The sequence below is a fragment of the Gouania willdenowi genome, chromosome 9, assembly GCF_900634775.1.
Source record: "Gouania willdenowi chromosome 9, fGouWil2.1, whole genome shotgun sequence".
Classification (NCBI taxonomy): Eukaryota; Metazoa; Chordata; class Actinopteri; order Blenniiformes; family Gobiesocidae; genus Gouania; species Gouania willdenowi.
Window position 1 is genome coordinate 37893932 of NC_041052.1, and position 16452 is coordinate 37910383.

Genomic DNA, 16452 nt, shown 5'->3' on the forward strand with positions numbered 1-16452 from the left:
GCTGTCGTCACGGCAACAGGCACACGCACACACTCCCAAACCAACACTCCATCAGGCAGCACACACACAAACATCCATCCATCCATCCATTTTCAGAGCCGCTTTGTCAGCACACACAAACAAACACATCACACACATTTGTGGCGTCCAGACCCCCCTACAACACTCGCGCCGGCACTGATTGCTCGCACACCTCGCGTTTTCCCTGCTCTGTGAAAAATTCCTGGTGAGAACCCTGCAGTATTGAGAACAAGTTTTGGACCATAATGTAGGAAGATGTTTGGCTGCTTCTATAGCACCACCTGCTGGTGACTTAGTAGTGGTTCTACATTGTACAATATACAAATCTAATACAGATATATAGAATGATCGAAGCTGTCAAGTTACAGAGATGCATTTTAGAGAGCACCGTGGTTTGGATTGGCCTGGTGCTGAAGGTGCTTCTGTGACTGACCAGCACATCATGGAGTGGTTGGGACACATTGACCAAGATGGCCTTCACTTTGGACAGGCTCCTCCTCTCTGTCACCACTGTCAGAAAGTCCAGTTTAATCCCCATAACGTCACTGACCTTGCGGATGAGTCTGAGTCTGTTGGCGTCTGCGACCCTCAGTCTGCTCCCCCAGCAAACAAGAGCATCGAGGATTGCACTCGCCACCACAGACTTGTAGAACATCCTCAGCATTTTTCTGCAGATGTTGAAGGACCTCAGCTGTCTCAGAAAATAGAGACGGCTTTGGCCCTTTCTGTAGAGGGAGTCAGTGTTCCTCCCCAGTCCAGTTTATTGTCAATCACCACTCTCAGGTATTTGTACTTCTCCACAATGTCCACACTGACCCCCTGGATGGAGATTGGGCTGACTGGCCTCTTGGTTTTCCTTAGGTCCACAATCAGCTTTTTGGTCTTTGGAGAACTTCAGGAGATGACAGGTATCAGTGCAGTAGCTGAAGTCCGTGGTGTAGGTGGTGAAGAGGATGGGATAGAGGACAGTCCCTTGAGGGGCCCTGGTGTTGCTGACCACTTTGTCAGACACAGTGTCTCAGACATACACACTGTGGTCTGCCACAATCCAAGACACAAGGGAGGAGTCAACCTGCATCTCAGTCAGTTGTGTCTCCTCTCTTGCACTTGTGTTTTCTCTTTGTCCTTTCTGTTTTATGTTTGTGTTTTCTCTTTTGCAGCCATGGTTTGAACTTCAGGACCACTGCACAAAATGACCCCAAAAACACCCAAAATGACTCCAAAAGAAAACAAACCCTTGGCTCTTTACTGTATTCATGCTCAGATTGGTCATTTTTCTAAATGCTGACATGAATCTTGATAATGTCACCCTCATATCAGATACAGTACAATCGCATTTTTGTGGCCCCCGCTGTGATAAAAGTAGTCCATCTCTGCTATACACAATGGTTTTGTTTTCTTGTTGGGGTAAGTGAATCAACTGTGACACCTTACAGCAGTGTTTTTCAACCTTGGGTTCGTGAAACCATGTGGGGTGATTTGGAATTTAAATGGGGGCCCTTGAAATGTCTAGTAATTGATTGGAAAAAAAAGGGAATTTAAAAATCAATTGCTTACATTTCTTAATTATTCTTTTTGAAACTAAACACAAAACACAATCCTAATGAACTGTATTCCCTGCTTTCACTTTCTCAACAGAGTATAACAAACATGATCAAAAATGAATTGTAGAAAGGAAAAAAAAAGTATTTTTTTGTGATAAGAAAATAGGGTCACGCTACAAAAAAAGTTGGAATCCATAACCTGGATTTTATTTTCAAAGAGTTATTTTCTAACAACAGGTTACTACCATTTTTGGACATATTTCTGCTTAAAATTCACTTATTACCTTTGTATTATAGAGATGTCTTGACGTCTCTGTATTGATATTTTACATTAACATTCAACCTGACTCTCCATATGGGGATGCCAGAACCTTTGGGTTGTAAGCTCTATGTTAGACAGAAAAATGTGGACTTAGGGTTAGTTTTGCAAATAAGAAACGTTTGTATCAAACAAATACTACATGTTTTACACAAGCAGAGAAACATGCCTTCATTTGCAAAAAAAAATATCCTTAGTCCAAGACAGGGCATTTGTGTGTGCCAAAAGTCACCTGACAGTTTTCTGTTTGTTCTAGAATAGCTTTTCATACTTGTAGGATATTTTTTTTGTAATTGAAGACATGTTTTTTTTTATATATGTAAAACATGTTTTGTTTTTTTGATTGGTAAGTTTCTTACATCCAAAACAAAATGCGATAGTTTGTGAATGATTTATATTTACAAATCATATATAAAACATGTTTTGTGAGGTTTTGGCATTATTTAAACTTATGAAATTAGGATTCAGAAATAGCTGTAACAGGTTTATTTGATGGCTCGGGTTAGTGATCAGAGAATGTAATCCATAAAAAGGGGAACTTCCTGTGATATTTGTAAAAAAAAAAAAAAAAAAAGCATCCACTCACTCAAAGAACTGCTGACTGGCTGACTGCAGGTGAGTGCCATTGCCTGCTAGAAAACCACTGGAACACTTTCCAGTGACGATCCAGGTGTTGTTGCAGGATGTCCAAGGCAGGACGGCGCTGAAGGAGCTGAACAGATAGTAAAGTGCCCAGCTCAGGATAATGATGTAGTATGTAGAGAACAAAAAGGAGATGCAAACTGTGGCCAGGCCCACACCTGCAGAGACAGGAGGGAAGAGTTACTGCAATTCATATCATATAGTGTCCAATAACCAGAGGTGAAAGTAAATGATTACAAGTACTCACATTACTGTAATTGAGTTGCTTTTATGGGTACTTGTACTCTTGAGTATATTTCTAAATCAGTAATTTTACTTGCACTTAAGTACGTTTTAAAAGAAATACATTTCTACACCCAACCATAACTGAGTAAAGGATTAAATGCCGGTTATTTTCTCAGGTTTAGAGTTCATAAATGTAGCTATACTATAGTATTTTTTTATTATTTTGAATTTAATTAATTGGTGTTATACTATTTTTAAAAATAATTGCACATTTTGACAAACCTTTTATTTTATACAGATGCCTTTGTGGACAATATAAATGAAGTTCCAACTGTGCAAGATAAATGGACTTGATTTTATATAGCGCTTCATCACCACACTGAAACAGTCTCAAAGCGCTTTACATATCAGCTCATTCACCCATTCATTCTCACATTCACACACCAGTGGGACAGGACTGCCACGCAAGGCGCTAGTCGACCACTGGGAGCAACTTAGGGTTCAGTGTCTTGCCCAAGGAAGCTTCGACACATAGTCAGGTACTGGAATCGAACCCCCAACCTCTCGATCAGAAGACGACCCACTACCACCTGAGCCACGGTCGAAGATTTGGTCTCTTCCTTTTTAAGTAATGAGATATTTACTGTATATACAAGGGAACCGTGGCAAGATTTGTTATTAAAAACAAATGCTACTTGTACTTGAGTATTTTATGTATGATGTACTTGAGTACAATTTCAATCAAGTAACAAAACTTCTACTTGAGTAGGATATATCAGTACTATATTTACACCTCTGCCAATAACTGTAGCCACGACTATAGCTGCAGGTGCACTGAGTGCATTGTGAGATCACAGATGGTGGCTTGTTTTAAATCATTGTGTGTGCTTTGCTGTTTGATGATAAACCGAGCTGCTCAGGTGTGATCACAGTCCTTCAGTATACGTGAGTCATCAGGTCTCAGCTGTGTGTCAGGTTTCAGGTGCTATGGACCATCTGCACATTTCTGTTGGATGTGTTACACCTGTCTCCAGCGAGGGGAGTTCAGGGCAATGACTCGGCTGAAACACTCAGTAAAACCACTGCCAGTGTTAAACTATCCTAAATTCAACTCATTCAAGGTTTATATGTAAACTTTACAGTATAGCTGTTTGTGGGGACGTCATATCATAAAACAATGGGCTTTTCAGATCACTTTAACTTACAATAAAGATTCATTTTGTGTATTTTTTGTACAAATATTGTTTATTTTTTGTTTTATTTTACTTATTAGTTTATTTTTATTATAAATACTGTGTGTGTCTCTCCATCCATCTCCTCTGTGCATTATCTCTCGCACGAGTCTTGCACATAATCTGTTGCAGGTTGTTAAGAGAAACACAGAAGTACCATGAAAAATAAACACCAACTCTCTAAACGGCTTTGTGTGAGTTCAGTATTTTCATCCCGGTGTAGTGCACGAACGTGCATCAGCCGTGTGTGTGTGTGTGTTTACATTGTAGCTGCTAGCATCTTTCTTAGCACATAGAATAATATAAGAAAGACTCACCCTTGCGCAGAACAAACAAGCCGTGTTGTGCACCCATTATTATTATTATAATTAATTCAGCCACTGATTGTTACAGAAAAACTTAACATTGACGCTAAAACATTTTTATAACAAAACAATATATCTCGAGTCACTGCCAATCTTTACTTCATACAAAACTACAGTACGCCAGTTAAGTCAACTATTCATCATCATGCATGGTATACTGTACACCCCCTCGACCAACAGAGAAAGTCCAGTGCCACCACTGGATAAGTTTGTGTAGAGCCCTGATAATAATAAATATGATGATACGAATAGGAAAAGACAACCTGAGCCTGGGAAAACTGGGCCCAGATCATGCCTTCAACAAAAAAAGAAAGTCTAATGCCACCACCGGAACCAGAACCTGATCCGGCTATGGAAGAGCTTAAAAAAATGATTAAGGACATAAGACAGGACATGAGACAGGATCTCATGTCCTTAAGACAGGATCTAACTACGCAGATGGAGTCCATAAGGAATGCCCTAGAGAAATCATTGAAAACCGTGGAAAGTGACGTCAAGGTACTGAAAGAAGAAAATGTGAAGAATGCTGAAAAGATAAAAACGCTGGATGCAAGGGTTGAAGATCTGGAAAGAAAAGAAAAAGAAAAGGATGTCATCATCACTGGCCTAAAGATTAGGCCAAGGAGCTACGCCAGTGCGACAAGACAAGCAGATGAACCGACCATCGAAGACACAAAATCGATTGAAGAACAGGTGATTGATTACCTGGACTCGAAAGGCATTGAAGTGAACCCTGACAACATCAACTACTGCCAGCTGCTGCCAAAACGCAAAGATACCAGAGATGTGAAAATTACATTTACCAACGTGAAATTTAAAGCTGAAATAATGAAACAAGGAAGAAAACTTATGGGAACGATGGTGTTTATGAACGAGAACCTGACGAAGCAGAATGCAAGTATCGCATGGAAGGCACGCCAACTGAAGAAAGGAGGAAAAATTGTGAAAACTTGGACCAGAGGCTGCAGGATCTACATCACACCCCCAGGAGGAGAAAATGGAAAACCCGTTCTAGTCGAAAGCATGGAAGACCTGGAAAAATACGAATGAGGTACCTAAAAGACAAGAAAACTGATAGAAATCATGGATATGGAAAGACTCACTAAAAATCATCTACAACATCATCATCAACAACGGGAGAATAATCAAGTAGATGAAGTGGACCCAAACAACTTTTCACACTGGAAACAAGACACGAACTGCCATTACTACACAGAGAATGAATTCAAAGTGGAAACAAAGAAGGAAAAAGGTCTGTCACTTATTCACTGTAATTGTCGGAGTATGTATGTAAATTTTGAAGACATTAAGGATTAACTCTCCACATTGTATAAGTTTGACATAATAGCACTGTCAGAAACTTGGCTGAAAGAAAAAAAAGGCAATGAGTTTATGTTAAAAGGATATAACTTTGTCTATAAGAACAGATTACATAAGCCAGGAGGAGGGGTAGCACTATTCATAAAAGAAAATATTGAGATGGAGATTATAGAATCGATGAGTTTAACAGTGGAAGAAGTGATGGAATGTATAACAGTGAAAATTACAAGTCCAGAGGGACGTAAGATATTAATCTGTTGTTTGTATCGTGCACCTGACTGTAAAATAGACATATTTAATGAGAAACTAACTAAAATGATAGAAGAAATTAAAAATAACAGATTACTGATATGTGGAGACTTCAATATAAACATTTTAAATCCTTTAAAAAATACACACATTGAAGACTTTACTAATTACATGTACACAAATGGATTAAAACCTCTCATAACGAAACCAAACAGAATTAATAAACACAGCTCAACACTGATAGACAACATCTTCACAAACATACAAAACACAGATCTAAAGAGTGGTATATTAATAAATGACATCTCTGATCATTTACCAATATTTATGATACTAAACACAAAAGAGAAGAAAAACCTTGAAAATCATGACACACAGACATACAGAAGACTGGAAGGAGAAAAACAACTAGAAAACTTTAAACAACAGATAAAAAGACAGACGTGGGAGAGCATTTTCAAGGAAGAAGATGTGAACGTAGCATATGACACATTTACAGACACAATAACGACAATTTACGATAAATGCTGCCCTTTGAAACAAATAACAATCAAAAGTAGAACTAACAAAGTACCATGGATTAATAAGAAAATAGCCAAAGTATGCAAAAAGAAAAACATACTATATAAAAAATATATAACAGAAAAAACATTAAAAGCAGAAATACGTTATAAAAAATACATAAACAAAGTCAATAATTTACTAAGAGAATACTATGAAAAACAATTAAAAGAGAATAAAAACAAAAACAAAAAATTGTGGGAAATTATAAACACCATAACCATGCGCAAAAGCACAGAAAAAAATGCAGACCATTTTATAATAAACAATGTAAAAGAATACAATAAAAACATAATAGCACAAGAACTCAACAGTTTTTTCATAAATACTGGAAAAGACATAGAGAAAGGGATAAATAAACACCCAACACTTAAATGGAACCATTTTGACAATTGTACTTGAAGAAGTAACAGAAGCAGAGGTGGACAGAATAATCACAACCTGTACCTCAAAAAAATCCAGAGACGTTAATAATCTAACTATGACTCTAACACATATAAGCAATCCATCATTCAAGAATGGCGTTTTCCCAGAAAAAATGAAAATTGCAAAAATCAGACCGATTTACAAGGGTGGAGAAAAATGTAATTTCACTAATTATCGACCTATATCAATATTACCACAATTATCAAAAATTCTGGAAAAACTGTTTAAGTACAGACTTGACAAATTTATAGAAGACAATAATATACTACATGAAGGACAATATGGATTTAGAAAAGGACGTTCAACAGCAATGGCTATAATTGACATCACGGAGAATATTAGAGAAGCATTAGAAAAAAAACAATTTGTATTCGGAATTTTTCTGGACCTAAAAAAAGCCTTTGACACATTTAATCATGATATTCTAGAAGAAAAACTTAAAAATTACGGAATAAAGTACAACGCCTTAAAATGGATTAAAAGCTATATGACAAATAGGAGACAATATGTTGACTTTGAAGAACACACATCAAAATGCCAAACCATACAATGTGGTGTGCCACAGGGTTCAATTTTACGGCCAAAACTGTTCATTTTATACATAAACGACATTTTCAAAGTCACAAATTGCCTCAAACTAACGTTGTTTGCAGATGACACAACCATCCTATTCTCAGGTAAAGACATTAAAACTCTAATAGAGTCAACAAATGAAGAACTATCAAAAATTCAGACATGGTTAGATGTAAATAAACTAGCCCTAAACGTCAGTAAAACAAAATTCATCAATTTCGGAAAGAGAAAAATAACAGGAGATATAACACTGAAAATGAACATGGAAATAATAGAACAAGTAAAAGAATATAGGGTACTAGGAGTGTGGATGGACGACAAGCTGACCTGGAAAAAACATATACAAATAGTTAAAAACAAAGTTGCAAAAAGCAGTTACATCCTATGGAAGCTTCAACAAATCCTACATACCAAATCACTTAAAACAATCTATTCTTCACTCATAGCATCGCACTTAAATTACTGCTCCGAAATATGGGGTAATAACTACAAAACGTATCTTGAACCACTATTTAAACTACAAAAGCTAAAAGAATTTTACATAAAGCACCACACAACGCACACACAAACGATTTATTTGAGAAGGCAAAATACCTAAAACTGCAAGAAATAATACACTACAACACACAAATACATGTCTCTCCCTGCTGACAGTGGAAGATGTAGAGGACATCTATCTGCTAGGGGTCATGATCTTTGGCCTGCTAATGACGTGGGTATGTGCATGTGCCTTTCTGATGGATCGTAAGCTGAGGCGACTTTCAGAGGATATGAAAGTTCTCCGAAAGAAGAAGAACTTTTCGTTTGGAGAGTTGGAGGAACGTAAACAACGACTGGAAAAGAAAGCTCGAGGAGCACGGAAAAAAGGACAGTGAAGAGGAGTAACAACAGGAACAATGACTGCAGACGAGAACGCATCACATAAAAAAGGACAAAAAAAAAAAAACGTTAATGATGAAATTATGAAGAAGATGAGAATGTTTGACAAGGGAAGAAACGAGGTTTGATGTAAAATTATCTGTGTTCAAATCAGGGGAAGGATCTGGATAAGCAAAATGAATGAATGAATTTCTGTGATTGCAACCATGTCGGAAATGAACTGAATAAATAAAAATAAATAAATAAATATAATAGTATTAGCGAAAATAGTAATAGTAATAATAGCAATGGTTATAACAATACTAATAATAATAATAATAATAATAATGGCAATAACAAAATAACTAAGAGAATCCAGTAACTGTAATACAATAATAAAAACAATAATAAACATAAAATAATAAGGTAATAGAAATAATAATAATAATAATAATACAATGAGAATACCAGTAACTATAAGATAAAAGAAGAATAAAAAAGAATAATATAAGAATAGCAATAACAACAATACAGTAGTAGTACAATTAGATAGAGATATAATATTAATAGTGAAAGTAGTAATAGTTATAATAATAATAATAGCAATAAAATATAATGAGAATCCAGTAACTATAATACAATAATAAATATTAAATAAGGTAATAGCAAAGATAATATTATATGATAATACCAGTAACTATAAGATAAAACAATAATAAGAAAGACTAATATGTAGTCACATCATTCATCTCTCCTTCTTTGGATGCAGCGTCTCGGTGTATTACCTCGAGCACCATGTGATAAGCTTTAGCTTAGCTTAGCTTTCTTAACTGCCGACATTAGAACTATGTGCATGTTAACACGGACTTTGCAGGTTTTTCTGCTATAAATGACTTGACTTCTCCAGCGTGTGACGCTCTGCTCAGGAGTAAAAGCCTCACGTGCTTTTGTTTTGCTTATGTGGTGAAAATATGGCCGTTTATAATGCTGTGTTCACAGATAAACATGCATGTTTACTTACCAGAATAGTACGTCCAAAAACAATAATCATAGTGGAGCCGTGTTGCGGACCCTTCCGCTCACAAAAACGTTACATTCCTTTGAATGTTTGTCAGCACAGCCTCCGTCCACAGTCATGGAGACGAAGGAGGAAGTGAGTTCGTGACCAGAGATTTAACGGAAGTTTGGAATCACGGGAATAATATTAAATAACCATGAAATATTAACTTAAATGACTTTTAGAGGTAGGACTTTTTTTTTTACAACCCAAACTGCGATACGGAACTGGAAGTAACGCGCTCAACACTGCGCTCTTACCGAGGGAGCCGTAATTATAAAATAAACGTTAATTTGACCGTTTTGCTACACCAAATTACTCTAACATAAGATTAATTAACGTGGATGCCGATAGATTTTTTTTTTATAGATGTGTCGCAGTTGATCACCGTTCATCTGTTTTGCCATCGAAATGGATACCGGAAGTCGACTCAACTGTGATCAAGATAGATGCTGGTAGTCGTCTCTCAACATATGGTACGCTAGCGCCCCCTCACACTCTGCGGTCAAAAGCTGCCATCCAGAAGTGAAATAAAATTAAAATAAACATTTTGAAATGACCAAATTACTCCAAAATAACAGATACACACACTCGGGGTACTTGGAACCCGTCGACCGAGTTTCAGGTCGAACTCGCACTGCGTCTGGGAGATATTTGCTCCACACACACACATCCCCACAGACGTCCCTTGAATTATAGTATAGATCAGTTTAAACGATTTGGAGAAAGATACGTTATGTTTTCTTATATTCAGACAACTTTTTTCAGGAAATTTACTTTGATCTCTTGACATGTTTCGACTGTCAACTGCCAGTCTTCCTCAGAGGCATCTGTTGAACACTTTTGTTGACGCAGCCATATCCCGTGTAAGAGCTGCAGATAGCCGGCAATACGGAGGAATAATGGAGACACAACCGACATTCGTTTGGCCTGCTTGTCACACTCCCTGTGAATCAGCTCTTGCCATTTATTGAGATTGCGCACCGGTGTGTAGCCCCACCCACACCCAGAAGTAGGTCAATTGAGGAAACACATCAATCATGCAACACCCCCACTTGTTCTTACATTGACCTGTGTACAAAACAGTGCATCCTATTTACACATGACAAACACTTTCTGTGTGATACAATGTCACAACATTTCAAACACCAAACAAAAATAACACACATTAATCCATCCTCATTTTGGGAGCAGGTTTTGTAAAGATATTGTGACAATTTACTGACAGCAAAACTTAAATCAGGTCGAGTTGAAGTCATTAAATAAATTAAACTGCCAACAACGTCACGATACTTCTTTTGATCGGCAGGTTCACCCTCACTATCAAATTTCATTTTCATTTCACATGATGTCAGTCTCGGTTTGCAATGAGTCATGTCAAATCTTTCCATAATTTTGCAAATGTATCTTTTTTTGATTCATTTTAATTTTGAATTTTGCTCCCAACATTTCTTTCACATTTTGGAGTATTTGACAATGACTCGCGGCAAGAATAATATCATCAACCCATATGATCAATATAATCTTTTCACTCTCAGATTGTTTATGGTAAACACAATAGTCTGCTGTATTCTGAACAAAACCATTTTCAATAAGGAAATCATGAAGCATCTTATTCCAATTCCGTCCTGATTGTTTCAGGCCATACAGTGACTTGTTGAGTTTACACACCAATTTCTCCCCAGTTTTAGACTTTATCTCAAAACCTTCAGGCTGTTCCATGTATAGTTCACAATCTATAGGTGCATGCAGATATGCAGTTTTAACATCCATTTGATGTAGCTCTAGATCATATTGAGCTGCAAGCTGCATTAGGACACGTACCGAGATCATATCAGCCGTAGGTGAGAAAGTTTCCTTATAATCAATACCAGCCACTTGACTATAACCTTTCGCAACATATCTGGCTTTGTAAAGTGTCTCAACAGGATTTTCTTTTACAGCATAACCCCATCTACCCCCCACTGCATGCATGCCTTCAGGTAATGGTGTTAATTTGTAAGTATCATTTTCTATAAGAGAGTCCATTTCCTCCTGCATAGCATTAGCCCACTGCTCTGATTTTGAAGAGCTCAAAGTTTCTTGCAGTGTCAGGGGAACATCACATGACACACGATAACAATAATCAATATTAGTCAATGATTGATCGTCACATTTTACTTCATAATCATAATCTGTAAAATACTTTGGGGGTCTCCTCTCTCTTTTTGGATAACGATCACAATGGCCCCTCTCACTTTCACTTTGTAAGTTGGTATTAGATTCACATGCCTCAACTTTTACTTCTTGGGGAATCACATTATTTGCATCTGGTTTTGGTAGCTAAATTTCAGCGGTTTTTCTATGTTTAAGATGGTCATACATATCTTCATCTGTCTGAGTGTCACATTCATTTGTTGTCTTTGTTACAAACTTCACCAGCCTGTTTTTCATTACTTTACCAGTGTCTGGATAAAACACTAAAAATGCTGGACTATTTTTGTCATAACCAACAAAGATGGCTTTTTCACAACGCGTATCCAACTTTTTCTTGTCATGTTTATATACAAAACACTCTGAGCCAAATGCTCTCATTTTAGACATGTCAGGGGTCTTCCCAGTTAACACAAAATATGGGGTTTGTCCAAGTCGTCTGTGAAAGCATTTCTAATTATAGCAGCAGTTTGTACTGCATAAGGCCACAACCATTTTGGTAGTTTACTCTCCATCAATATGCATCTTGCCATTTCAAATAAGGTCCTCCATGCCCTCTCTACTGTCCCATTTTGATGGGGCGATCGAGGAGCTGAGGTTTCATGTCTGATGGCATTTCGGGATAGCAACGACTGAAATACAGATGAGGTAAACTCTGTTCCATTGTCTGATCTTATGCATTTTATCTTCCCATAAGGGGAAACATCAGCAATGAATCTCTCTGTAGCTTTAACAGTATCACTCTTAGTTTTTAGAAAATAAGTGAACATTGCTCCAGAGTAATCGTCTGTAAATGCAAGAGCAAATCTAAAACCATCTTTACCTGCTGGCTCTATAGGCCCCGCCAGGTCTGCGTGAACTAGTTCTAGTACCTCTTTAGCTTTTTCATCTGGATCCGTATTTCTGCTCTGTGCAAATTTGCCTTTAATGCATACTTCACATTTCAAATTTGACTTCTCATTTTTCCCTTTGATCTCCATACCCTTTGTGACACTTTGCAGTTTTAATACGTCATCATAACTACAGTGACCCAATATTTTATGCCACATTTGAATATCATAACACACACTGCATTGATCACTTTAACTTTCAAAAGTACTTAAGTAAAATAGTCTATCTTGTGTGTTGATATCAAAACTCATACCGTTTTTATGAATGAGTCGGTTCTGTTCCTCTTTAAAGATGACAGTCGCTCCTTGGGCTGTGGCCGCTTTAACAGAAAATATGTCCTGGGAAAAAGATGGAACGTAGAGCGCCTCCTTCAACATCAAATCCACGTTGCGGCCTTTACTGTCTCTCATGCGCACTGTGGCGGTACCCTTCTCCAGCGCAATCCCGTTTGCGCGCTCCCCATCTGCCAACTCCAGAATATGGCTTTGCGGCTGAAAGTTTGGGTCAAACTGCACAAACCTCTCCTTGTCGGTGATGATGTGCTTCGTCGCTCCAGAGTCGACCATCAGGCCCTTCGTCCTCAATGCGCTGACCGGGGCATCATCCAGCTGCACCTTGAATGCGAACGTGTGATCCTCCTCATCCACCGCTTGCTTCACTTTGTCCCGTCTCCTCCGTCGACAGTTTGCGTCCTTGTGCGTGGCATTTTTACAGAGGCTACACCTCTGTCTCTGCTCTCCCGCTGACGTGCACACAGCGGCTTTGTGGCCCTTCAGACCGCAGGTGTAACAGGTGAGTTTTGTGCTCCAATTGTCTCTTCCTTTCACCTTCATCACACTGTCCTCTCCTGAGTGAGCAGTACCAAACTTCTCTGTGCTCTCATAGCTTCTCAGTTTGGTTTTAAAGTCACCAAATGTCAACTTTTTATCACTGTGTTACGTAAACAGAGAATGGCTTAAACTTATCAGGGAGGCCCTTTAAAATCATTGCGGTCATTAAACCATCACTGAGTGTCTCTCCAGCACTATATCATCCGTGCAGAGACTGATTGCAGTCTCTGCACGGATGATATAGTCTGTGACGCTCTCATTGACACCTTTTTGAAGAGAAGTCAGCTCCGTGTACAGACTTATTACGCGCGGCTTCCCCTTCCCTGCGTAATGGTCATGCAGGATCTGCAGCGCTTTCCCGCCATCATCAGCGGCGTCTCTCATTACAAGCGATAAACTTTTATCATCCAACAGCTGAATTAGAACTGCATACGCCTCCTCGTTTTTATTGGCGTCTTCTTCAGCACCATCTTCATCCGCAGCGGGGGCTTCACCCAGGATGGTGGACTTCAGATCTTGCAGACGTAAGTGTGCCAGGAACTTTGTTTCCCACAGTTCATAATTCTTTTCATCTCCGTCAAAGCATAAGCGATTCCATCGGCTCCCAAACTCTTTACTGGGCCCATAACCTGTTGACGCAGCCATATCCCGTGTAAGAGCTGCAGATAGCCGGCAATACGGAGGAATAATGGAGACACAACCGACATTCGTTTGGCCTGCTTGTCACACTCCCTGTGAATCAGCTCTTGCCATTTATTGAGATTGCGCACCGGTGTGTAGCCCCACCCACACCCAGAAGTAGGTCAATTGAGGACACATCAATCATGCAACAACTTTGATGTGTCCTGTCAAGCTGCCACGCCTCCTGTCGCCTGATTGTCTCTCTGGAGAAGAAAGTGCTAGGTGTGGGAGGGTGAAAATGTTCCCTCATCAGGTAGAAACCCAGGGTTTCTTTGATAAAACCTGCCAAAGAGCAGGTTTAGTTCACGGACAATGTTACCATGGTGACATACTCAGAGAAGAACATACCTAGGAATGGGATACTCAGAGTTTCCCTCAATTGAGCCCAAACATACTCAGAGTTTGAACATAACCCGCTATATGGAATACCCCTCAGGTCTGCAACTCATTCCCTCCCCGTCTCCACAGACAACAGACAGAATAAAGCTCAGTCATCATGGAACCATGTCACTGCCAACTTTCACAGTTATTTATTGACATGTATATTTAATGATTATTTACTCTTCTGTCAGCCTTGAGTTTTCTTTTTTCAATGGATTTAATTTCTAGGGGATGATGTTTCTCATAGTCTTTCAATGATTTAGAGATTTTAAGAAGGTATACATGAGATTTTTTAAGGACAGATTGTTAAAATGCATGATAAAGGAGATTTAATTGAAAAATTATTTTTTAAACCTTATGGACAATAACAACATTTTCATCAACATCAACTATATTGTATTTTGCCATAAGTTATTCTTGCATGGAATTCATTTTTTTTATTTCTCTTAGCTATTTTGGCTAATTAGGACCTAATGAGAGTAAAAAAAAAAATTATATAAGCGGGAGAAGATGGATGGATGGATGATGTAGATTCTGAAAAAAATTATGTCCACATTTCATAAAAAAAATAAAGTGACAAATGAGTAATCATGTACAAAACACCTTATTTGGTGTTTGAACACAGCAACATTTTTTGTGAGTACAAAAACAGAATACGAAACAACAGTTGTGCTCTTGTGAGCAATATGGCTTATTTGAAGTGCTGCTAACAGCTGCAGGAAGACACATCTGTAACATTCTGAACATTTTGCATTGTTGCTGTTGTAGATAGCCACCCTGTAGACAGTGCTGTGTGCTGCTGCTGCTGCTCTCCTCTGTGATTTTCACAGAAATAACCTTTACCTCAGGCTTAGCTTTTGTTTGGTCAGTGTTTTAGTCAGTGTTTGGTCAGTATTTGTCTGATCAATGTCTGTTTGGTGAGTGTTTGTTTGGTCTGTGTTTGTTTGGTCTGTGTTTGTTTGGTCTGTGTTTGTTTGGTCAGTGTTTGTTTGGTCAGTGTTTTTTCGTTCCGTGGGTACCGCAAGATGGCCGCATCTACAAACACATCTACAGACGGTTTAGACGCTGCTCCTCACCTGCCTTCAGAGAAAGACATTTTGCTACTAAACGCCAAAAAATAAATTATCAAACTACGGGAAGAGATTCATCACCTTTCTAACGAGCTAAAAAAGAAAGATGAATTATTCACCAAGTATGCAGGCACAGTTGTATAGCAGTCAGTAGCGCTGTCATCCTTCCTCCATAATACTCCATTTGACAACGACACAGTTCCCTGGGAGAATCCGGGTCCAGGACTGTCCTGTTCCACACCACGCCTACCATAGTGGGCTGAGGTTGTTGTTCGCGGGCATAGACAAGAGAATAACACGGAAAATGGCGTCCCTCCTCCTCCGTTTACTCTCCACAATCATTTTGAAGCTCTCTCATATGAAAACGGGGACAAACTCAGTCCAATTAAGCTGACCGAAACAACCGCCAGGAAAACGCCTCCACCACTGCCTGGATTAAATTCCCACTGGCCAAAAACCTCTTCTGTCGCCCGTCAAAACCTCCTCAAAGCTGCAGTCCAGAGGAATGCTACTGCAGCACCACTTCACTGCCAGCTGATCACCCACAGACATCAGCGACCCTCGTGCCGTTAGAAGCAGAGTTGCTTCAACGCCAACCGGAGCCGATAACGGAGAATTTCCCACAGCTTTCTGCAACCCGAACACCACCAGACTTTCCCACACAGATGCCCCAATGCCAGTCAACTCCGAGGACGGAAACTCCACCACAGCCAGCTGTAATCCACCCGCCGGACGTTCCCGGCAAGTATAACAGGCGCACACTCACTATTAACACTCTCTTCCTACAAACTACACTCATTATTGGCGATTCAATAACAAGGAATATTAGATTCTTTAATGCCATCACACACTGTATTCCAGGTGCTACAGTTCACACTATCTTAAACAAACTTAATCAAATGTTACCCACGCTGCCAGCAACTGTCACTAAAATAGTGTTACATGTAGGAACAAACGATACCACCCGACATGAATCGATACAAACCCTGAACGAGTTTAACCTTCTCTTTAGCG

General features: G+C 38.9%; 1 protein-coding gene across 1 annotated transcript in view; it reads right to left on the minus strand.

Annotated features, from left to right (window-relative positions):
* The window catches only part of LOC114469692 (sodium- and chloride-dependent GABA transporter ine), a 49880-nt gene that overhangs the window by 22890 nt on the left and 10538 nt on the right, over positions 1-16452 (minus strand). Inside the window, exon 3 of the mRNA XM_028457437.1 lies at positions 2471-2684. Within this exon, the coding sequence (XP_028313238.1) occupies positions 2471-2684 (214 nt within the window). The remainder of the gene's footprint in view (positions 1-2470; positions 2685-16452) is intronic.